This window comes from Rhamphochromis longiceps, linkage group LG1 (assembly GCF_057381845.1).
Source record: "Rhamphochromis longiceps isolate RC_006_pf linkage group LG1, R_longiceps_female_GT1.1, whole genome shotgun sequence".
Classification (NCBI taxonomy): Eukaryota; Metazoa; Chordata; class Actinopteri; order Cichliformes; family Cichlidae; genus Rhamphochromis; species Rhamphochromis longiceps.
In genome coordinates this window covers 32,974,441-32,997,966 of record NC_140557.1, presented here as the reverse complement: position 1 = coordinate 32,997,966, position 23,526 = coordinate 32,974,441, and the positions used below count along the sequence as shown (strand labels likewise).

At 39.7% G+C, this 23,526-nt stretch overlaps 1 protein-coding gene across 1 annotated transcript in view; it reads right to left on the bottom strand.

The window, feature by feature from the left end:
* Positions 1 to 393: 393 nt before the first annotated feature.
* ttc17 (tetratricopeptide repeat domain 17) overlaps positions 394 to 23,526 on the bottom strand; it is a 30,600-nt gene continuing 7,467 nt past the window's right edge. The window contains exons 5-25 of the mRNA XM_085407496.1: positions 14,280 to 14,411; positions 13,775 to 13,884; positions 13,532 to 13,679; positions 12,999 to 13,138; positions 12,545 to 12,705; positions 10,020 to 10,132; positions 8,951 to 9,103; positions 8,475 to 8,590; positions 8,151 to 8,307; positions 7,938 to 8,009; positions 7,414 to 7,638; positions 5,798 to 6,014; positions 3,773 to 3,901; positions 3,129 to 3,424; positions 2,863 to 3,016; positions 2,639 to 2,759; positions 2,280 to 2,439; positions 1,794 to 1,877; positions 1,193 to 1,312; positions 931 to 1,074; positions 394 to 814 (exon numbers count right to left, since the gene is read on the bottom strand). Coding sequence (XP_085263622.1) covers positions 683 to 814; positions 931 to 1,074; positions 1,193 to 1,312; positions 1,794 to 1,877; positions 2,280 to 2,439; positions 2,639 to 2,759; positions 2,863 to 3,016; positions 3,129 to 3,424; positions 3,773 to 3,901; positions 5,798 to 6,014; positions 7,414 to 7,638; positions 7,938 to 8,009; positions 8,151 to 8,307; positions 8,475 to 8,590; positions 8,951 to 9,103; positions 10,020 to 10,132; positions 12,545 to 12,705; positions 12,999 to 13,138; positions 13,532 to 13,679; positions 13,775 to 13,884; positions 14,280 to 14,411 — 3,084 coding nt within the window. The 3' untranslated portion in view covers positions 394 to 682. The remainder of the gene's footprint in view (positions 815 to 930; positions 1,075 to 1,192; positions 1,313 to 1,793; positions 1,878 to 2,279; positions 2,440 to 2,638; positions 2,760 to 2,862; positions 3,017 to 3,128; positions 3,425 to 3,772; positions 3,902 to 5,797; positions 6,015 to 7,413; positions 7,639 to 7,937; positions 8,010 to 8,150; positions 8,308 to 8,474; positions 8,591 to 8,950; positions 9,104 to 10,019; positions 10,133 to 12,544; positions 12,706 to 12,998; positions 13,139 to 13,531; positions 13,680 to 13,774; positions 13,885 to 14,279; positions 14,412 to 23,526) is intronic.

Sequence of the window (23,526 nt, the reverse complement as noted above, 5' to 3'; positions counted from 1 at the left end):
ACATTCCATACCGTGTCAGCAAAAGCAAATACTGTATCATCCCCAATTACTTTAGATTAAAATGTACCATTTTCAGGCGGTAGTATCTCATTATCCTTCAGCGTAATAGAGCAATATACTTTTTTTTGTTATAGATCCCACTTCCTCATATTAAACAGCAGTAAAATGTCTTCAAGAAAGACAGTTTAAGCTTTTCTTCAATTTAAATAAAATAATGTAAGAGAATTAGGTGGGTTCTGTGGTCATTAGTTTTGTCCAACTTTTATTGCAAATCATGCAAAAATTGATTTGCAAAAATGAGTCTGAGCCTTTTGATTTTGAGACATAACAAAAATCCTGCAAGTAGTGGGCCATGATTATCTACAGTTTTACTGTATGACAGTTCAAACTTAATTCTTGGTATTGGTTAGACCTTTTAAAAAAAAAAAAATTAAATAAAAACAATCCCCACCCCCACAAAAACAAACAAACCAAAAAACAAAAACAAACAAGGACTCAAGATTCAGCCGATTATAAAGCTCGACACCTCATGTTTGACTTAGTTCATTTTTCCTACACTTTTACTTTGTGCAAGTTTGTTGCAATCTTCTGATGTGTATTCTGTCTGCATGTATGTGTGTGAGTGTTTATCTGATGTGTGCATGGCCAGTGGGTACTACTGGGATTAAACTGGCTGAGTGGTTTAGGGCTGACGACGTTCCCTCTTGGTGAGCAGGTAACACTGAATGGTTCTCAGTCGATCTTTGGCAGGAGCGAACTCTGGCTGCAGCTTCAAAGTAGACTCGTACCAGCGCATGGCTTTCTCAAACTCCTCCTGGTGACGAGGAAAACAAAGACACTTGATGTGGTATGATGCACCTATGATGCTGGTGAGCAGCTCTCAGTAAATATTGATGGATTATTAGAAAAAAGTGTGACTGTGGCTGTTACCATTGCTATATAGACATTGGCAAGGGTAAAGTGGTTCACGACGAAGTGCGGAGCAATTTCTACAGCCATGCGAGCCACTGTAAGCGCGTCCTCCCATAGCCGGGCGTTCTGGAAGATGTTGGCCAGGCTGATAAGTGGCACATCCTGGTTTAAAAGTCACGAGAGGGAGAAAAAAACAAAAAAAACAAAACAACATATAAAGAGATTTATTTTTCATTTTCACAAGAAAACCACTGTTGGGAACAACTTTTGCCTAACTTGCCTTCATATGATGGGGAGCGTAGTTGAGTGCTTGTCGTAGACAGTCGATGGCTCTCTTGCCTTGACCTTTCACTCTCCAGTATAGTGCAGCCATGCTGGATAAAACCCAGGAAGTCTGATTCTGCCGTTTTAGGGATTAGAGAAGAGAAAAACTCAATGAACCGTGTTAGTCGCACTGGAGTTGCATGGTACAGCTATCAAAAGAAGTACAATAATATTCAGAGAAAAACTTTGGAGAGTTTAATCATAAAGCCCGACTGGACAAACAAACCACCAGAAGTGAATAAACCACAGTACCGACTTTCACAGTGGGGTGTTTATATTTGCTAGATTCAGTTTTGACTTAAAGCGAAGGATATTCTGAATAACATGCTGTAGCGCCAAGGAGACGACCAGTGATCAGATGTTTATACAGCTGAATATATTTTTAGACATCTTTCCTTTATTAAAATACTAGTCTAATGGTAATCACAGTAAAACAGTATTCTCCTGATATATGAACATGACTTGCTGTACATTCAAGTCATAACAGGTGGAAAAATCTATTATTCTAAAGCAAAAACTTATTTTTAAATTGCCTTGGAGCATCAGAGAGCCCTTACCTTCTCCAGGACTTTAGCAATGCGGGTGCCCACCTGCTCAAAGGACTGTGGGGAAAACTTATCTTTGCCGAGGTTCTGCAGGACCTTTGGGTTTGGAAAAGAAGAGACATAAATCACACTATGAGCTACTGTAAGAAAGATGGGTTTAAAAAAATCCTGTCAATCAAGTTAAACACAACAAAATTGTGTTTTTATTTCTTAAGAAGGTTCTGAGATTGTTTTTAAATGTTGTGTGTTTTCCCCCACTTAAGGGTAATTTGAAACTTTTAAGTTTAAAAAGAGTGATATACAAGCTTATCAACAATTTGGATGAGAAGACTAGAATGTAGTGACATTAGTTTTGATGTGATTAAGTTCATCTTATTTGCTCTTAGAAAAATCCTTCTGTAAAGGAAACCTTAACATGGAACTTTTTTCCAGTCTTGTGCTGTTTGCATTTATTTTATATGTTGCCTCTTGTTATCTCCGGCTTCTGCCTCAGCATACCTCACGCAGTTGGCTCTCCCCAGTGTAATGGATGGCGGCACGATTGGCTACCCCTGCCAGGTGGTCGAGGGTGTGCATACTAGCAGCTAGGTTGGCGTTGCATAAAGGTTCAACAGCTGGCTCCTGGAGTGGAGTGGCAAAGTCTATGTGCTCTGTGATGCTGATGGGAGGGAGTGGAGAGAAAATAAAAAGAAATTATCCAGCTGTCTATTTCTTATAAATACATTTCTAAGTTCTGTTAAAAATGAAATTGCCACCTGCTTTCACAGTGATATGGTAATAAAACAAATCCTCTTTGAATCTGTTTAGAACTTCATAAATACAGGATAAAAACGTATTCAGGACAGTGAGAGCCTTACTCAATGTTCTTGGCAGAAACAGCCAACCAAGTGCTAGCTACAGTGGTGAGGTCCACCCTCCGTATCCGCTGGCACTCCTCTGGCCCTGGCCAGCCAAGACTTGTGTAGTCTCTCCAACGGCCTGTCCAAAGAATAAAGAAAAAGAAAAATACAGTGACACCTCTCTGAGAGGCTTTTTCTCTGTGCGTGATGTTGTCAGTTAATACTAAAGGTTTATGTGTTACCTGAAGGACCGGGCGATGGGATAGTTGGACCGCTGATCTCCAAAACAGAGTGACCCCCAGGCAGTGAGTCCCCATTCTGGCTGTCATCAGAGGTGGAAACACTTTCTGACCCATCCACTTTAGCCTTTCTGACCCGCTTTACTTGGAAAGTGATCTGAAGTAGTAGTAATACTCAATTAAGGTACTCACAAATATCTGACAGATGTTGGCAAGGATTACTCAAACTCAGTTCTGCCATTTAAAAACCAGTGAACTTCCACACTTACCCACTCTGCTCCCTCGTCATCCTCACAGTTTCCAAAACAGGGCCCACTACCAGGACGAGCACCCATGACGCGGTCGTTCTTTAGCACCCGGATACCTCGCAGGTCACCTCGCTTCCCACCGACATCCAGTGCACCCTCAAAGGCTCCCATCAGATCCTCCTTCAGCTGCCAGTCCTCCTCCTCCTTTTCTCCATCATCTCCAAAAGAAGCGCTCATTTTTGCCGCTGCCGATGCAGAAGGAGAAGCCTGCTGCTGTCCGGCTGCCTCATCTGAGCCGTTACTGTCCACGATGACCTCTGCATGGTGCGGAGAAAGGAATGAATAGGATTACGAAACATTAGCTCAACAGGAAAGAAAGAGCATGTAAACCCCAAAACAAACAAACAAGAAAAAACGATAGGACACCCCAAAGTAGACCATGGGAACCTGAAAGCCAGTAAAATGTAGTAAAGTATTCCACTGCTGTTAAATCTCGCTTGTCTGTGACACTTACACTACACATTTTTGCCACATGCCAAACTGCACAAGACGGAATCTCAAGTTCTGAATTATTTAGACCAAATACATCCTTGCTGAAGTGCCACAGACATAATATCTTGACTGCTTCATTGTGCCAGTGAAGACGCCACATATCAAATTCTTACTCTCAAAGAGCAGAGTGTCTTCCATGGCTGAAATGGCCGGTGCGTCCTGCTTCTCTTCACTGCCCTCCCAGTCTTCCAGTTGCAGGCCGAGGTCCTCCTCAGCCATGCAGGCAGTGCCCTCCGGATCAACTATAAATTACCACAAAAAGCATGCAATTAAAATGAAACTACAAAATGTTTGACAAAAATGGACACAAATGCACAAAAACAAAAAAAAGACTAATTAAACAATGATGAATGGATTATTATGTAAGGGTTTTGCATATTTGCAACTATTTTTTTTATCAATTTAGACATTATACTTTAGTAATTTTAGCTAATACAACTTTTTAAAAAGTATTTTCCCCCACTTAGGTGGAGAACTATGAAATAATTTTGGTTATTTTTTGCTATTCTTTTAACATTTATCCAGAATATCATGTGATAATTGTTCAACCTTAGCTCACAGCCTTACAGATTTTACACTGCAGCTCACTGGAAACAATTTCCTGTTGTACTTACTTCAAACGGTGAAAACACAGCTACTGTGTTTGTTTTTGGGTTTAAAAAAAATAAAATAAAAAAATAATCAGTTCAAAATCTACATATCGACTCCATTTACTGTCGCACTGTCCCCTGAAGAAGCCTACATGTTTCCCCCCACGTTATATGGTTCTCTTTCTTGTACTAGTAGGTCTTTGGCAGCCGTTCGGTAACTACTGTAAACTGACTGATATAATGTTTGGCTATGACTTTTACCTCAAATCTTTCACATAATTCAAATGTTATTTTTTCATTGGGTGCTTAAGTGCATACATGTACACATTGTGCTGGCCTTGCATGGACAACAGCCAGAACAGGGAGCCAGAAGAACCGATGGATCTTATCTATCAGGGACACCAGTTTGAGACCTCAGCTGTTTCTGCACCACTATTTTCTAGCTCACTGTAGTTCTTCCCCTGAAAAGATCTAAATCACAAGGACAGCAGTCATCACCAAACTTTTACTATAAGTCTATTTTTTTTAGTACATTTGATTTTTATTGAAAAATCTAAATGGTAGATATGTGCTTTGTAAGGGCTCAAGCAACCTCAGACATTTGGTGTGCGCTTTATGGACGCAACCTTCAACTTTAGAGCTCAAAATATAGTCCCTTCTAAATTTGGCATCAGCTATTTTCTGCAGCTTAAATTATTGAGTGGAAAAATTTCTTCACTTCAAAGCACTGTTCTCTCCACTCCCACTGATATGAATACAGGAAAGAAACCCAACATACAAGCAGTTTTTCACAGCAACTCTTGCAGCTTCAGGCAGAGCAACACGAGGTGGTTTGTGAGTGTAAGGCCCAAAGCAGATGAGTCCGAGGCTAAATTTCACTTCAGCTCATAGAGATAGAAAAATAAATATTTGTAAAGCTCTAATAAATGCATTTAGACTCACCAACTCTTAATAAATGCTATTACATTTGCTGATTAATTCAAACATTCCCGCATTAAACATTACTGGGAATGTTTAATCCTGTATTCAACCGAATAAAACTAAAACCCTTAAATTAGATGTGACAGATTCTGCTCAAGTGGCTGTTACAGCATTTCAGCGTGCTGTGAACCAACACAGGAAAAAAACAAAAAAAACAAAACAAAAACACAGCCAGTGGGCAGAGAATGAGTTTCTCTGGTCGCCCAATAAAGCTCTGCTTTTAAAAGAGATTACCCAACAGTTCTTCATTTTACAAAACTTCAGATATTTAAGGGTTTCAGCAACTTAAGAACATTATCATTTTGCAACTATTAGTTTCGATTAAATATTTATCTTGTTTTTAGTATGCAAAGATTTCTTTAAAATACTCCCACTTGAATTTTGTCATGCAAAACTTTCAACTAGGTCACTGCTGATCATCTGAATCTGTACTGTAATCCATCATTTTAGACATACTCCGTAACTAAATAGCAAAACAGAAAATTATACTAAAAAACAAAAAAAAAAAACGACCCACAAATAAACAACAAAACCAGGTATTTTTTCCCCACCCCCCAAGTTACTCACTTGAGCAGGACTGTCGGTTTGATAGATTGTAAAGGGAGGGGTAGAACTGAAGACAACGCAGCAGAGGTAGACTGTTGCGGCACTGCTCACAGCCAGAAAAGGACGTGAAGGAAGAGGAGGAAAGGGCCGTGACCAGGATGTGGCGGAACAGGGCCAGGGCACCTGTCACATTGCCCTGGGCCAAGTGTACGCTCACCAGGCTGAGCAGGGTATGAGGCTGAGGGAGGAAAAAAAACAAAAACAAGACAAGACGGGTGAAATTAGATGGTGGATGATGTGCATGATAATGAACATTGTTCCTGTCATCTGTGGAGGATCTGCTTTTCTTATTTTTATTTTTTAAATCATGCATGTAAAACAGCACTTCTGCAGTTTCCAGCTTACATATAACACAATTGACCTGCGGTTCCTGAATTATTATAACATGAGAATTCTCTACACGCATAAACCAGCTTTTACCCGCAAAGCTTGATTTAGAATGATATTGGAAATTTTCCCTATCAAATTTAGTCTGTGGTTTCTCTATGGCATTTTCTTGATTGGGTGTGTCAAAACATAACGCCCAAGGGCCAAAATCAGCTCTGCCAAAGACAAAGACTCCATTCTGGCCCACTGGCAGTTTTGGAAAATACGAATAAGGGCACAAAATATCTGACTTTTAACTGTATTTTCACATTTTTACAGCTTTTCCTTCTAATAAACACCTCCACTGTAACCATTCATACTACACTAAAACAACTAATAGATAAACCATTAAATTACACAAAATTTGTTTTTTCACCATGTGCTAAAAATGCAAGATTTTTGTATTCTTTACTATAAAACCCATCAATTAACAAAAAACTTCAGTTTTTAATTAAATAAGTCTGCGCAATGACCTAACTGAGCTTCTTCTGTTTTTTCATACTGATTTCTTGCAATTTAAGAAATTTAAAGCAGCATTTATTTATCACATATAAAACTCGAGATATATTTTTGAAACTGCATTTTCTTCTTATATATTAAAATATTTTAAGGATTAAATGTGTGATTAAACTTCTTTAGACTATCAGAAAGGAGAGTTTTGCTGGTCCGGCCCACTTAACATCAAAGCGTGCTATATGTGGCCCAGAATGTAAAATGAGTCTAACATCTAGATGCTGCGCATTTTTAGGCAAACACTCAGGTTTTAAATTTTCCTAGGTTCCTCTGCCATGTTGAAATGTGTTGTCCAGTGGTTGGGACATTTGTTCCTGGAACCACCTTGATGAGTGCTCAGACATGGCACAATGACACTACTGATCCCAGTAATTGAAAAGTGGTGCTCTGTGAAGCCATCAAAAATGCAGTTCATCAGAAGTTTGTTGGCTAAGTCGCATTCAGCACAGGCAATAAAAAACAAAAAAACAAAACCAAAAAAACCACTACTGCTGATTTGGGATTTTCAGTCCAGTACAACGCAGCGTGCTGCAAAGACGATAACAGGCGTGTTTTTGTTTCCTTTGACGCAAGGCGATGTGATGAATACCGTTTGTGTTAGCAAATACGTTTCTCCAACACGAAACAAAATATAAAGCACACCTAAACAAACTACTTGTACAGCATACTGAAATAGCATAACCCAGCAGGTTATTTACCTCTGACGCATTAAGTGCCAATGCATACTCCAGCAGTGTTTGTGCGTGGGTGCTTAGGCCGTGGTGTAGCAGCAGGTTTGCAGCATTGGCGAGAGGGAGGTGGCGATGGGAAGGCGAAGTTGAGCTCAAGGCTTGGCGCAGGCACTGCAGGGCACGGCTACCATTGCCTTTGGCTCGCCAAAATAGAGCTGCCTCATTGTGGACCTGCCAGCGGGGTATAGTGGCCTATACATACAAAACAACTTAGGTTAGCTTAAGGTGGCCTCAAACAATTTGAGCTGGGAGCTATTTGGAGTGACTAGAGTTATTCATAATCAGACTTCAGATATAATGGAAACGTCTTGTGAACTCAACAACTTAAGTTGGACTGCAGGAACACTGAGTCAGAAAAGGGTTCATCTAAACTATATTTAAAGAAAAATAAACATACTCTGTAGCACTCTATACAGATTTAGGCTTATACACCAGATGGTAAGATACATAGCAACGATCAGAACCTGTGTGGGTGTGAGGAGCTCCCTTACTTGTTTCATGGCTTGAGCAATTCTATGGCCAATTTGGTCCAGCATCAATCCTCCACTACGTAACTGCAGTATCTATATACACAGACAGAAATATGTGTATATGGATAGTCTTTGCCACAAAAAAAAAAGAATACAAACACACACACAAGAGGACTGTAGTGGTTGTTTTCATATGCAAATGTCCCGCACGTGTACAAATAGACAGACGGATACCTCAGAGGCAAAAGGATCTGGCAGCTCCTTTTCTTCCAGGGGCCACTCTAGTGAGGCAGGCAGAAGGGCTGGGTATGGTTGGGGGACAGGACCACAGTCTGGCAGACCTACTGTCCCAGAAAGACTGCTGGTCCCATAAAGAAGAGTTGCCACTGGGCTGAATAAACATAAGCAGACATATTTCACTCATTATTCTTTTTTTTGCAAAGCTCTTTGAACACATGTGTTTCTTTTGCATTCCTGTAGATCCGTCTGAGAAATGTGAAACTAATACATCTATGCTGCTACCACTAGAAATGTGTCCATCCAGGAATCTGTACTGACCTGATGCCCTGTGATTCAGGTGAAAGGTAGTAGGTTGGCAGCAGGTGAGCTGGGGGGACACTTGGATACTCATGGGCACAGTCAGACCTCTGAGGCCACAACATCCTCTGCAAGTCCTACATCACAAACACACTTCCTGTAACTCTAATTATTCAAAACATGATCACGCTCTAGTTATCCAGTTTATCCAGGCTATATGTGACTATTTTACAAGTCTAATATTTTCTCTTCAGTATTTAAATTTGTCTGCCAAATGTAAACCACCAGTTCCCACACAGTGCTGTAAGTACTATGGTGAGTTTAAGTTCATTTCGAGCAATTTGTTTAAAGTTTGTTTAAGCACTGCAAGAGTTTTATTTAGTTTTATTTATTTATTTTGTTTTTAATTTACAGTCACAGATTTCACCTGTGAAAAACAAGAAAATTAAAAGAAAACAAAAAACAAAAACAAAAAACATGTAATTGGTTTAGCCTGCCTTTGTGTAATCCTGATGGCTGCCCCAGAGGGCGGCAGCGGGATCCTGGCCCCCAGACACGGTGGGGTGGAGCTGGAGGCTGGCTTCCGTCTGGTTTGAGTTGCGCTCTGACACAAGTGCCACACTGGATGCCACTGACACCTCTTCTCCAAACTACGAACAAAGACAGAAACACAAAGCAAAACAAGGTTCTTCATAAATAATGACTCAATAAATAAATGTTTGTTTTATTCTTGTAGAAAGAACACAGCAGTGTCGTTGCATTTAAATTGTTTGTCTATAAAAACACAAACAAAAACCCTGGGCTAAGAAACACTGTCCTTCTGTTTGAACACACATGCTCATTCGTGGATTGTTCATTGGTTTTGATATGCTCTACACTGTAGAAAAATACTGATGACATTCAAACTGTGACATATTTTATGTAGTAAGTGAAAAAATGTTTTAAATGCAAATTATGTTTTGAGTTTTACATGCATTTGCCAGTGTTAGAGTGTTCACATCTACCTGTACGCAAGAGCTCTCTACAGAGTGACTGAAGTAAATTTATCATCGGGGGATGTAGTCGTGTGCAGCTATTACAGTGTGCCGTTAATTTCTGAGACTGAGAACATCTCCTGTACAGCAGAGGTAATTCTTAGTCTTTCCTTTCAGGGGAAATGAGAACCTGAGAGCCAGTTTCATTACTGTTTGATGGTTTTTGTGCCTTAACTTGAAAGAAAAGAAAAACTTTAAAAAAAGGCAGACTGACTGATCCACCAGTTCTTAACATATTAACAGACCATCTTCTCTCTTTGTCACATCTAACAGTCACTTTGGCAAGGACACCAACTACAACTGAATAGAACAATTTTTGTACACTAGAACTGATTTTTCATAGCAAAAAAGCGATATCCCTAAAGTCATTCAGAAAAGAAGAGATTATGCCATTGCTTTTAGACTAGAATAACCTCTCGTGATGAACTTGTTAAACATACTTTCAATAGTGTGCGCATCTGCCAAGAAGGCGGTCAGCGTTTATCATTTTGATGTCTACATTTTCTTATAAACAGTTTTTCCAAAGACTCACTTGGACATACTGAACATGTTCAAACAGATCACCCCGGTGGTAGCGGACAGGCAGGTCAAACGGGCAGTAGAGGCTGTGCTGCTGCTGACCCAGCCGACACATCTGATGGTTCCCTGAAACACACATGATGGAAAAGTCTCAGATGCTATTCTAAACACTCGGAGACTATAAAAGAGGGACTGAGCCACTGGGAAGTGAGTTAGCGTAGTCCCATCTTAGAACCTAAAGCTAAGCATTTTAGTGTGTTGAAGCCAACAATGTCAATAACTGACTCGTAACTAGCAATTTAGAAAATGAACTTATCAGAAAACTATTTATTTGAAGTCACTGTTCAGAGGAGCCTAAGGACTGTTTTAGGGCTGGATGACTATGACCAAAATGCTGTTAAAAATTGAGATCACAATTATTTGTCATGATTATTCATTGATTTTAGAGACAGAAATCTTTTTTGCTGTCAGGTAAACAAAATCCTATTTTCATATTCGTATTGTGTGACACTCTTGCTAATGTACAGACTAAAATAAAACCGGTCTTTCTAATTTGCCAGAATTAAGCGCATCTCTTTGAAGAAAAATAAACATAAAAATTAAACAAACATGGCACTGCTTTCACTTTATACACTGCGTTATATTCCTGTTAATTAGAATATCTGGCTTTTATTCACCTGACCTAACACCTAACCTAGCAAAATCTTTCACTCCATTCATTGTACCTGCATGGTGGGTGTGAATAACACGTAAAATAACTCCAGTAAAACTCGAGTAAAATACTCGACAGCTGTGAGATTCCTCTGTGACATTCTACATAGAACACAGGTTTTGTCACTGTAGAAAGACAACTGTCTGCCTTTATTAATCACCGTGTTTATTGGAAATATACTTTTTGACCAAATGTCTTTATGATCTGGTTGGATACGCTGATGCGCTGCAAGGCTCGCTTTTATTGACATCGGAGTTGATTTTGGAAGATTCACAATTACACAATTTTTTTTGGTCTACATGCATTAATTATACTGCAGGTGGCCGGATAACTCAACATACAGCAAATGACTATGTTGCTTTGTGGTTCACAGACAACTCTAGTGCTCTCTTGGCAAATCGTTTGTTCAGACTGGCACCAATTCCAAAGTATTTCCGAGCAGTGGGATGATGATCAGCTTTAAGGCACAAGCTCTTCAGCTTCTGCAGTGTCAGACATTTTCATGGTGCTTTAAATCTATATTTTAATGTTGTTTAATCTTCTCCTGAATAATCCAGGAAACTTCAAGCCGTCAGCTGCAGTAAACAGCTGTGGCACATGCAGGTAAATGGCAAGACACTGATTTAGCAAGTGTCCAAAGGTTGATTCTGTTCATCTGGACGTAGCGTTTTCAGTGGGAGAAACATTTTGTCACTCATCCAAGTGACTTCTTCAGTCTCAGCTGACTGCAGGTTTTCCCAATCTTATAAACAGTACCTTTGAATAATAGCTGAAACCAGCCCACTGAAAGAACAATGGGCTGGGAGGTCAGTTCCTTCATCATGATTATGCAAATTCTCATGACCATTTATCAAAGACCACTGATCAATGGCCATGAGTACCCTTCACAGAGAGTTGGGGAATGGCTGCAATCACAGCATTGTAGGATGGTGAAAGATGTACCCTTAGGCCCCCTCCTCGATTCAGAGATGGTCTTTCCCTTTTCACGTAAATGGCCTCCTTGACTCCAGTCGACTGAAGTAGTCACTTGGATGAGTGACGAAACGTTTCTCCCACTGAAAACGCTACGTCCAGATGAACAGAATCAACCTTTGGAGATTTACTTACCTGGATGATGGAGAATGCATCAAGACAATTTAGCAAGTGCTTAATTTACTTTTTCTTGGTGTTGTACTGACAGAGAACACACTTTTAATATCGTTCGATCGCATTCAAATGATTGTGTGGAGCCAAAATTGTGATCGAGATAAAGTTTTGTTTAATTTGTTTTCTCGTAGTCTACGTTACAGCCAAACCTGTTTTTGCACCTAACCCCAACTAAACCCTACTTTTGTTTTTTTAAAGGGACCATGTGTAAACCTAGATTAATGTGACTTGACATCTTGCTGAGTTGCTCATATTGTGAATTTGCTTATTCATGCTTGAGTTCATTTATGAGTTTCACAACTTTACAATCATCTCTACTGCACCTTGACAGCTTTACCACTTCTGCTATGTGAAACCAAGTAATAAACTTTGCCCTCCTCAGAACTGATACACATCAGTTTGCAGTAAAACAACTGGCTGAACAAGTCGCTTCTTTTTCACAATTATAAAAAATGCACATTAATTTAGTATGTAACAAGCTAAACCACAGCCAGCCCAGGCTCCTCATATTATCTTTTGACCTGGTAAAGCAATTAGCTTTCTCCAAAGTAGAACGTAATTTGCTGCAAAACTCATTAACTGAACTGTGCGATTACACTACTTTGCAATAATCTCATGACTATCCTAAATGTTCTCTTTCCTGTTCTGTTCTCGTTTAATTCCTGTATGTGGCATCTCACCAAGTTGGGCTTCTTTGGCCATCTGGGTTTCATGGATAATGTTGCGCAGGATTTGTTCTTCCTGCAGCAGCTTGTGTTTGTCCAGCGCCTCCTGCTGGCGAAGGTAGTGATCATGCTGCTTTTGGTACTCCTTCAGCTCATTCAGTGTCCGCTGTAGGGACCTACAAATATGGAAAACAAAGAGGGGAAAAACAGGACAGTTGGTAGACATGGATAAGTGTAAAAATAGTCCATTGGCTGCCAGCTCTGCACTTATTTTAATCACATATTTTGACTTCCCTACAGGTACGTCTATGTGTATTTCTTGTAATCACTGAACAACCTCGACATACAGCAAATGACAATATATTTTCATTGCAAGGCTTTTCTTTGGCATTATCAGTAACAGAAATGTACAGTAAAAACAAAAACACAACCAAAATCACTTAGAGAGTGTGTTAAAATGCTTGTGTACCTGTGCTGGGCTTCCAGGCGTTGCTCCAGTTTTTGCTGACACAACACAGCATGCTTCCTCCTTAGGGCCTGTTCATAGCCTGGCTGGGCCTGCAGTGCCTGCTCGTAACACAGCACCGAGTGGTTGTATTCCCCAAGCATCTAGTCAGACAGCAACATAAAGCACGACAGATACAGCAGAGGTCAGACTTACCTGTTTCATGTAGCGACGCTTTGCGAGCACAACAGAACGATAAACAGACTAAAAATATGTACAGACTAGTACACTGATAGAAAGCCTGGTGGACACAAAGAGAAGTGTTATATAAAAATACATTTTGTAAAATACTGGTACTCCCCGTAAATATGAAAACTGTTTTACAGGCCTTGCTTGTAAATCCACTGATAGTCAGAAATTTTCTAAAATACTAGTCCGTAAGAAAACAGGATTTTGATAGCTGGATTTTGATTCTCTCTGAAACCTAACTACAGTGAAATTCAGGAAATGCTGTGATAAAACATTCACTGTGGCTTGAAGGTTTCCCTTTAACTTACAGCATAAATGTTGCCTAAAGTGTAGTGACTGGTGAAGAGGTCTGAGGTAAGGTCGAGGGCAGCGTGGGCGAGGATAGCAGCATCTGCTGAAAAATGGGCACGATGTAGGATGTTGGCCATGTTAACCAGGGCTATATCCTTGTGCTGCCTACAGGAACAACAAACACACAGATACACCTGTAACCACTCGCACGCAATAAACTAAATATTACCGCAAAACTCATCTGACGAGCCTCACAGTACCTTGGGGAGAAATGCAGAGCGCGCACAACACAGTCCACGGCCTTCTGAGGCTCATTCTTCATACGCCAATAAAATGACGCCATGTTGTACAGCACCCAGGACGACGAATTCTGAAACACACAATCCTAAAGTTATGTGTCTTTTTATGCCTTATGAAATACACAAACTGCCAACTTTTAAGGTTCTACAGAATTTTAGCTTTTCCTCCTCCTTCATATTGTTGCGTTGGACAGTAGAGCTCAGTAACCTTAAGACTCACTGATAATCTGTGCTTCAGAACGTGTCTGACGTTGCACTCAGAATGACTATTGCTTCAATATTTGGGTGTCATAAACCAATCATCTGAACAGAACAAATTTAGATAAGCAGACATGCAAAAATTATATTTGGACCATTTGCCAGTACTTATATCATACTCCTACACCAACTCCAAAGGAAAAAAACAAAAACAGTCACTTTTTTTGTTTTTAAGTATACTGAGTAAATGTTTCACAGAGACCCTTACCCTCAGTAAGCCTTCATGGATGCGATGACCCACCTCATCAGCACTCCGACCCAGCTTAGGAGACAATGAACTAAAAATAGGATCCTCCTTAGAAAGAAGTGGGGAGGTCAGGTTTGCCCTCTCCTGTACACCCTAGAGGAGAGAGAAGGGGAAGACAATTAGATCATATTTTAGCAGGTGATCAAACAAGCAAAAAGGCTGAAGTCTCCTTGGTGCTGTACACCTAGGACTGGGCGATATATCGATTTTTTTTAAAATATTGATATATTTTTATACGAGATATGAGATGTGACTAGGGCTGCACGATTTTGCATAAAATGAGAATCACGATTTTTTTGCTTAGAATTGAGATCACGATTCTCTCACGATTTTCTTTTCCAGTATAAATATTTATTGCACTTATTAACTGCACATCAACTTCGTAACAGTTGAGACTGAACATAAAAACAATAAATAAACATAAAAACAACAAATGTCTTACATTTTGTCGTTGCCGCAAAATGTTGTACTGCTTGAAATTCCGTCTCCACCGTTGCTCGACGCTGCGTGTACAGAGCAGGTAGTGCAACAATAGAAAAATAGTTGCGGGACGGCACTGTGTAGCGTTTGTCTAGGGTGTTCATCATTTTCCTAAATCCCTCGTTTTGCACAGTGTTGATGGGAGCCATATCTTTGGTCAGGTGATAAGTGATAGCCTCCGTAATTTCTTTGTGCCTGCGGGAGTTCGACGTGTATAGGGAAGCGCTGTATATGGTTCCCGTTATTGATGTTTGGGTGGTTGACCGGGACGGATTTTCTCCTGTCACTTTCTCCTCATCCCTGATGTGCTCTCCGTTGTTTTTTCCCTGCCAATTTTAGCAGCCAGCTTCTGTATCACGTGGTATAAGGCTCCGCACTCGTCATTTGTTGAGCAGGAAGAGTGAGCGCTTGTTTTCATGCAGATTACGTCCCGGATCAAAATGCGGTACAATCGTCGTCGTCTTTTCTCTCTCTCTTTTTTTAAAAAATCGTTGTCATTTGGAAATGAGATCGCACATAAGTATGAATTGAGATTGCGATTTTCTAACGATTAATCGTGCAGCCCTAGATGTGACAATATCGTTTATATCGATATAGTCTATGTTACGCTATAATTTTACTTGTGGAGCCGCAAGTTTGCCTCTCTTTCGTCCACTTTTGTCTCTACGCAACGTTACTCGGCCTCTCCTTCACTGAACAAAACTCCCCCTCCCCCATCGCTTCACCTGCAGGCAAAGACAGGATGGACACGGCAGCTATCAAAGAGGAGCTGGTCGGTAAAAAGAAAACATTTGGAGATCACTATTTCAGTGCTGGCACGGTGGTTAGCACTGTTGCCGCACAGCAAGAAGGTCCTGAGTTCAATTCCAACACCAGGCCGAGGTCTTTCTGTGTGGAGTTTGCGTGTTCTCCCCGTGTTTGCGTGGGTTCTCTCCGGGTACTCCGGCTTCCTCCCACCGTCCAAAGACATGCAGCTTGTGGGGATAGGTTAATTGGATAATCCAAATTGTCACTAGGTGTGAATGTGCGAATGAATGTGAGTGTGAATGGTTGTTTGTCCCTGTGTGTTGGCCCTGCGACAGACTGGCGACCTGTCCAGGGTGTACCCTGCCTCTCACCCTATGACAGCTGGGATAGGCTCCAGCGCCCCCCGCGACCCTGAAAAGGATAAACGGAAGCGAATGGATGGATGGGATGGATATTTCAGTGCTGTCAGCGTAATGTTAACGCCATAACTGCAGTAACGTTAACATAAATCTCTGTTAACGAGTTACCGCGGATCGCCCTGTGGGTGGGGCGGGATGGCATTAACGAGCTAACTGGGCTAACGCGTTGACGCCTAAAATCCTTTCATTTTCTCAAAAATTGACAGTGCGCCTTATGTATGAATTCTGGTTGTGCTTACTGACCGCGAACCGATTTTATGTGGTACACAGCGCTCAGAAACCTTTCAAAAAAATGTTTTGGTACGACTTCGGTAAGCTACAAAAGCTGCACTGCTAAGGCTATCGAGGAGCCTCGCAGAGTAGTACGTACTCTGCTTCAACGTAATATTACCGTACTGTGTGTGTATAAGGACCACAAATGGCACCTGTTAAGAGACACGGTTACAAAGAGGATTTCAAACTCAAGGCTGTCAGTCAGTAGAACTTGGGAACAGAGCAGCTGTAAAATCTGTCTTTGTTATTCTGCTCAGCATCTTTTAGTTTACATTTTGACTGCACAATTGTGAGCTTTTTGTTATGCACAAAAACAACATTGTTTTATTTTATTTATGGAGCATTATTATTTAATAAATGCTGATAATTTATTTCTGAGTAATTTTTTCTTGTACATAAGATTAGATAAAACTTTATTAATCCCTTGGGTGGGTTCCTCTGGGAAATCCGGTTTCCAGTACAGAGAAATATATAAATAAAATATACGAAAGGGATAAATGTCCTCCTGTTTCCCCTCCACAGAGGAGTTAAACAGTTTGATGGGAGTTTTTAAGTCTGTTCGTTGTCGTCTTTGGGAGAAGCAACCTGTCACTGAACAGACTCCTCTGGTTGTTTATGGCCATGTGCAGAGGATGCCCAGCATTGCCCATAATGTCCAGCAATTTTTTCTACACAGTATGTTAATAAAAGTGCCCATGTGAGATTTGGGACAAGCTTTGACTAAGAACTCTCTTTTTGTTCTTACTTTATGGATTTAAAAAAAATATCGAGATATATATCGTATATCGCCATCCAGCTAAAGAATATCGAGATATGAATTTTGGGTCATATCGCCCAGTCCTACGTACACCAAACATCAGAGCAGATGAAGTAGAAAATATTGCGTAGGGGTGGGCGGTATAAACGGTATACGGTACAAACTATATAAATTTGGCCAACGGTAGAGATTTTGACTATACCGCTCTACCGCGATAGCGCATGTTGATGGTGTCATCAAGCGGCGCCGGTTTTGGTCGAAAGCATTGCAGCGGCTGCAAACAATATCATCTGCAAATGATGCCGGGTGACAGTAATAGCAAAGAGACGAAGCACTTTTGGAATATGGGGTGTCACTACCCGATCCGTACCAGAAACCCGATCGGTACCACGCATGCGCAAATCTTACGTCACTTCCCCTATTTGCCAACATTGCGATAGTTAATGTATTTTTTTTTTTCATTCAAACCTTTGTTTAAACCTCAGTGCAATACAAAATAGAATTAAACAGTACCATATTAATGGTGTTGTACTTACAAAAAAAATTGCATACCATAGACAAACAAAAGAACAATTTTCAGAACCTACAATATAAATATGCAAGGGGGAAAGTACCTGATCAAGCCAAAGAATAAAGTGATTGAAAGATCTTGATTTTTTTTTCACAAACACCAATAGTTTTTATAGCTTTTGGGTTAGTGGAGTTCTTAATTGAATTAAGATACTGTACAAGTTCAAAGGAGAATACATAAAAAGAGGGATGTCTTCCTAAACATTTGGACTTGTGAATATGAAATTTAGCCATTAAAATTAACAAGTTAATCATATATCTGTTATCAAAGTTGAATTGTCTTTGTTTTTTGTGTAGACCAAATAAAACACATTTCCAAAACAGTACAAATCCTTTAAATAACCGTGGTTATGCTACTGTGAAATAAAGATCTGACAGATTTATTGTTGTTCTTAAAATTGCTTAGAAAAGCAAATCTTGCCAACAAAAGTTTGTATAGGAGATGCCAACAGCCTGTGGAATGAAGTGATATTAGGTTGATTCTTAAACAGCATACAAACCCCTGATGGTATTGAGCCAAATACTTTTGTATAATCATGACGATTTATAGCTAAATTGAAATGTAAACAAAATTCTTCACAGGAGAAAAGCATACCATTTGAATCAAATAATTGGTTGACTAAAACAATGTTATTCCTAAACCAACTATCTAAGAAGAGAGATTTTCTTTTAAATAAAACATCCTTGTTATTCCAGATAATAACTGTGTGGACTAAAGTTATGCTAGTAAATAAGTGTCCATGCTAAAAAGCTTGACAATGAAAAGCAGAGATTTTTATAGGTATTTTATCAATATCAAAATTACAGGTAAGGAAAAATTCAGTGCCACCTAACTTAGAAAACATGAACACAGGTATAGTATTCCAAATGGAAGTAGGATTAGTAATTAGATTCTTTAATCAATTTATTTTGAATGTGTTATTTAAAGTGTTAAAACCTAACACATTAAGTCCTCCATTGACATATGAGTTCATAAGAACTGTTTTTTTAAATGTAGTGTGTCCTATTTTTCCAGATAAAGTTGAAAAGTAACTTATCAACCTCTTTTATGAGTTTATTATCAAGGTGCAATGCCAATGCAGCGTATGTAAGACGAGAGATACCTTCTGCTTTAGTTATTAATACTCTGCCTTTTAACGACAAATCTCTTAGGAGCCACTGATTAAATCTGTGTTTGAGTTTCTCTAGAATAGGATAGAAATTTAGAGTGATTCTATTTTCCTGGTTTTTGGTTATTATGATACCTAAATAACGAACTTATTGTTTTATTGGAATGTTACACAAAGCTGTTTTCGAACATTCTTTTATCGCCATAAGTTCACATTTAGGAATATTCAAGTACAATCCAGAAGCTTTGGAAAATATGGAGATTGTTTCAATAGCAAGAGAGATTTGATATTCATCTTTTAGGAATAATGTAGTGTCATCCGCTAACTGTGTTATGAGTAAATCTTTGCCAATTAGCAATATACCTTTTACATTGCTTGATTTTATATGGTTAGACAATAGTTGGGCAATTAATAAAAACAGGTATGGAGAAATGGGACAGCCTTGTCTTATCCCTCTTTGTATGTTAAATCTGGGTGAAGTGCTGTTTGTTAATTTAATACTGCTGTTACTGTTGTGGTATAATGTTTTAATCGCTGTAGAGAAGTACCAAAACCATACTTATCTAGAGCTTGAAATAAAAATTCATGCGCCACCGTATCGAAGGCCTTGTGGAAGTCTAAAAATAATATGAAACCATTGCAATTTATGAGGTCAGAATAATCAAGAATATCTGAAACCAATCTAATATTGTTAGTTATATGTCTTTTGGGCATAAAGCCAGATTGTGTTTCATCAATAACAGAGTCAAGAACCATCTTAAGTCTGTTAGCTACAATTAGAGCAAATACTTTATAATCATTATTTAGTAAGCTAATTGGTCTCCAATTATCAATCATTAATAGGTCCTTATTAGGCTTCGGAATCAACGTGGTCAAACCTTGATTCATCATAGTGGGAAGTTGTTGGTTTCCTATGCTTTCTGCAAATACCTCAAGAAGAAAGGGAGACAACTCTTCAGAAAAAGTTTTATATAATTCTGCAGTAAGACCATCCGTACCTGGAGATTTATTATTTTTTAATAGCCCAATTGCATTTTTGACTTCTTCTAATGAAATGGGTTGATCACATAATATAGAATCTTCTTGGCTGATAGATTTAACATTCAGCGATTCTAAGAGGTGATCTACAGCTTCCTGAGAAAATGTAGAGCTATAAAGTTCATTATAGAAATGACTACAATGTTTAGAGATTAATCTGTAATCCTCTGTTATAATCCCATTTATCATTAATTTGCTAATATTATTTATGCTTGAGTGTTTCTTTTCTAAACTGAAGAAATAATGGAAATTACGCTCACCTTCTTCAAGCCATTTAGATCTTGATCTGATAAAGGCTCCTTTTGCTTTGGCTGAGTGTAAACAATCTAATTTATCTTGTAATTTAGCAAGGTTCAATTTATCCTCTTCAGTTAAAGTGTCAATTTGTTTATTAGATAACTGTAATTTGAGAGATTATATTTTCTTCCTCTAACCTTTTGGATTTCACATTAAGGCTGCCAACCTTCCTTAAATATTTGCCAATTACAAATTTTAATAATTCCCTAAATTTTCTTGAGCTATAGACCAAAAGTTTGAGATCAGATCTTTAAGATCCTTTTTCACATTGTCTTTCTGTAATAATGAGCTGTTGAGTTTCCAATATGTAAATTTAATAACAGAAGAATTAGAAGGGAAGTTAAACAGAGGGAAGGGCATTAGGGAAGTTAAATTTATTTTATTATATATGGCTTTATGATCTGTTTCTGGAGAAGGCCATGCACCTACATCTATGCTATTGATGTCAAAATTCTCTGAAACTAACCAACAGTCTATCCTTGAATGTCTCGAGTTAGAATTGTTGCACCAAGTAAACATTTTGGACTGAGAATATTTGAATCTCCAAATGTCTGTGTGTTTTAGGTGTACCATAACAGCTTTCAATGTAGTATTAATTCTGTTCGAATGTCCTGGAAGAAATTTATCTAATTCAGCATCCATAATACAGTTAAAGTCTCCACCTAGTAATAATTTTGCATTTGGAAATTTATTTAACCAGCTAGATTTTTTTTTTTTTCCAATCGTCAAAAATAAATGATCATTTTCTAGCTTCGTGTTAAACCCATATATGTTAGTTACAATTAAAACTAAATCATTATATTTTATGACTTGACATATGTAATGACCTGCAGAAGAAATGAGGGTCAGGGAATATTGAAGAGTTTGTGTGAATTTCAGCACCATTTACAAAGCCTCGACCTCCAACAAAGTAAGCAGATTTCCCTTCTTCACATGCTTTCTTTATAATGGGCCACAGCTTCAGTCTGTTTTCTTTGTCCTCTCTCGTCAGGTCTTCAGTGAACCGCAGATGATTATATTGAAGGAAAGTATTGTTCTTGGCAGCTTTCCACACAGCATCACGAATTCTCCTTGAGATGAACTGGATGATGATCCCTCTGGGTCTTGGGTCATTTTGTTTTGGTTTCCCCACTCGATGAGCGATGTCTAAGACCTCTGGAAGCTTTTCCTTTTCTGCTGGCAGAACCGTTTGGCATATCTCAATCACTTTTGCGCACACATCTTCTTTCTCCAACTCCGGTACCCAATACAGTCTCAGGTTCCAACGGCGGTTGTAGCGTTCAATTTCAGAGATGCATTCGTCACATTTCTGTGTAAGCCACTCGTTTTTCTCAATGACCATAATCTTATCACTTGTGTCCTTTCATTCCGTACGAACTGTTCCTACCATTTCTTCAATGGCGTCACTTCTGGTGTTGATCAGATTGATCAAAGTGTTGACCGCATCAGCTTTCAGGGAGTCGCCATCAGAGTGACTGGTAGACAATGTTGGTTTTTTTAGCCACTGGAGGCTTGGAAGGCGTAACTGGTAGTGGTGGAAATTCTTCTTCAACCATCTGCTGACAATCCATTTCTTTCATGTAGCTATGGTCACTAGCTAGCATGCTAGTTGCATGTGGTTTGCCCGAGTTACTCAGCCTTTTCTGAACAGATTTCGACATGTTGTTGTTATTAAATTTGGATTCAGATTTAGCAGGTTTTATTGCGCTGATCTTCAAAAAAGTCTTGGAAGCTAGAAAGACGTCAAATAGGTGCTATAAAACTGCTTTATAACATTCTAGTGCTGAGAGCTCGAAAAAAATACTCCTCTTCACGTCGCCATCTTGCTCAGCCCCCCAGTTAATGTGTTTGAGTGACACGGTTAGCGCCCAGTTAGCTCCTAGCATTTCTCAACAGCTCTGCCTCCTTTTCAACTGCCCGAGACATTTAAACAATGGATAATCCGTTTACAAACAAATTCATGCTTTTCTCCTCAACAGAGAGCGTCCCCCATTTTAACAACAGCGCCGTAAAATAAGAAGAATGGCGCAGAATGTGTCACGTGAAGATTCATCAGCCAGATTAAGTGTTTACTGACAATTGACATCATCATGACTATTCCAACAATCCTCTCCGCACAGAGAAGCATAAACACACTTGACTATCACTAAATCAAATTAAACATGCATTTGTAATGGCGCTACTTCAGTTTACAATACAGTTCATTCACTTAGTCAGCAGGTGGCGGTATCCTCGTACACTGGGGAGTAAACTGCCATTAAATGAAACAGAAGAAGAAGAAAAAGAAAAATCTGCACATGCGCAGTACAGATCGGGTAGACTTTGCACATGTGCAGTAAGGATCGGGGAGTACTGATCCGTAACTATCTTTTTATTTTTCATTTTTGTCTACATTATATTGAAATGTTTCATTATTGCAACCATTTTAAGAGATAATTATTATTGTTAACATCTTAACAGATACTCTGACCCGTAACGGCCGGAAGTAGACACCTTTCGCATATGCGTGGTACCGATCGGGTTTCCGGTACAGATCGGGTAGTGACATGGGGAAAGCCCAAAACTGCACTACCTCCACTTCCGTACCATTGATTCATTAATGCTGAATTCTCTCGCAGCTGCTCTTCACTAGCTTCCGGCGCCCCCCGTGTGCGGCAGCCTGTTACAGCAGCTCTGCTCATTCTGAGTTTCTTTCTTTCTTATCTTTTCTTCTCGTAATTTTTTATAACTAACGTATCAGTAATTAGACTCTGCAACCATGTTCTACCGTTTTGTGCTAGTTCTGGTCGTTTTTCTTAGTTTATTTCTACTTTTTTCACGCGTGTCTGGGGACCCAGAGCAGGGATCCTTTGTTTACAGTAAGGATCAGCTGTTAGCGCTGCGTCCCGCAGCGGTACTGCCGGCGGACAGACCCGACATTCCCAGCGAGCTGAGGAGGAAAAGACGGGGGTGTCGTGCTGGGAAGGAGCGCCGTCGCCCGAGAAGGAGACGTTATCGACCATCTCTTCCTTCTGTAATCATTGGAAACGTAAGATCTTTGCCCAATAAGATGGATGAACTCACGTCGCTAACCTGGTCACAGAGGGAGTACCGGCAATGTAGCATCATGATGCTAACGGAGTCGTGGCTAACACCGCTAACTCCGGACACAAGCGTGACACTACCGGGATTTCAGATGCTGCGAGAGGACAGGACGAGAGACAGCGGTAAGAGGAAAGGAGGGGGACTGGCAGTTTTTGTGAACGACAGATGGTGTAACCCTGGGCACATCACTGTGAAAGAACAACTCTGCAGCAGAGACATTGAGCTGTTAGCCGTTAGCATGCGTCCGTACTATCTGCCCCGGGAATTCTCGCATGTTATCGCAATAACAGCGTATGTCCCCCCCCCCTCGGCCAACGCGGATGCAGCCTGTGACACTCTCCACTCAGTGGTCAGCAGACTGCAAACACAATCTCCGAGAGCCCTTCTCATAATATCAGGGGACTTCAATCATGCCTCTTTGGACTCCACACTGC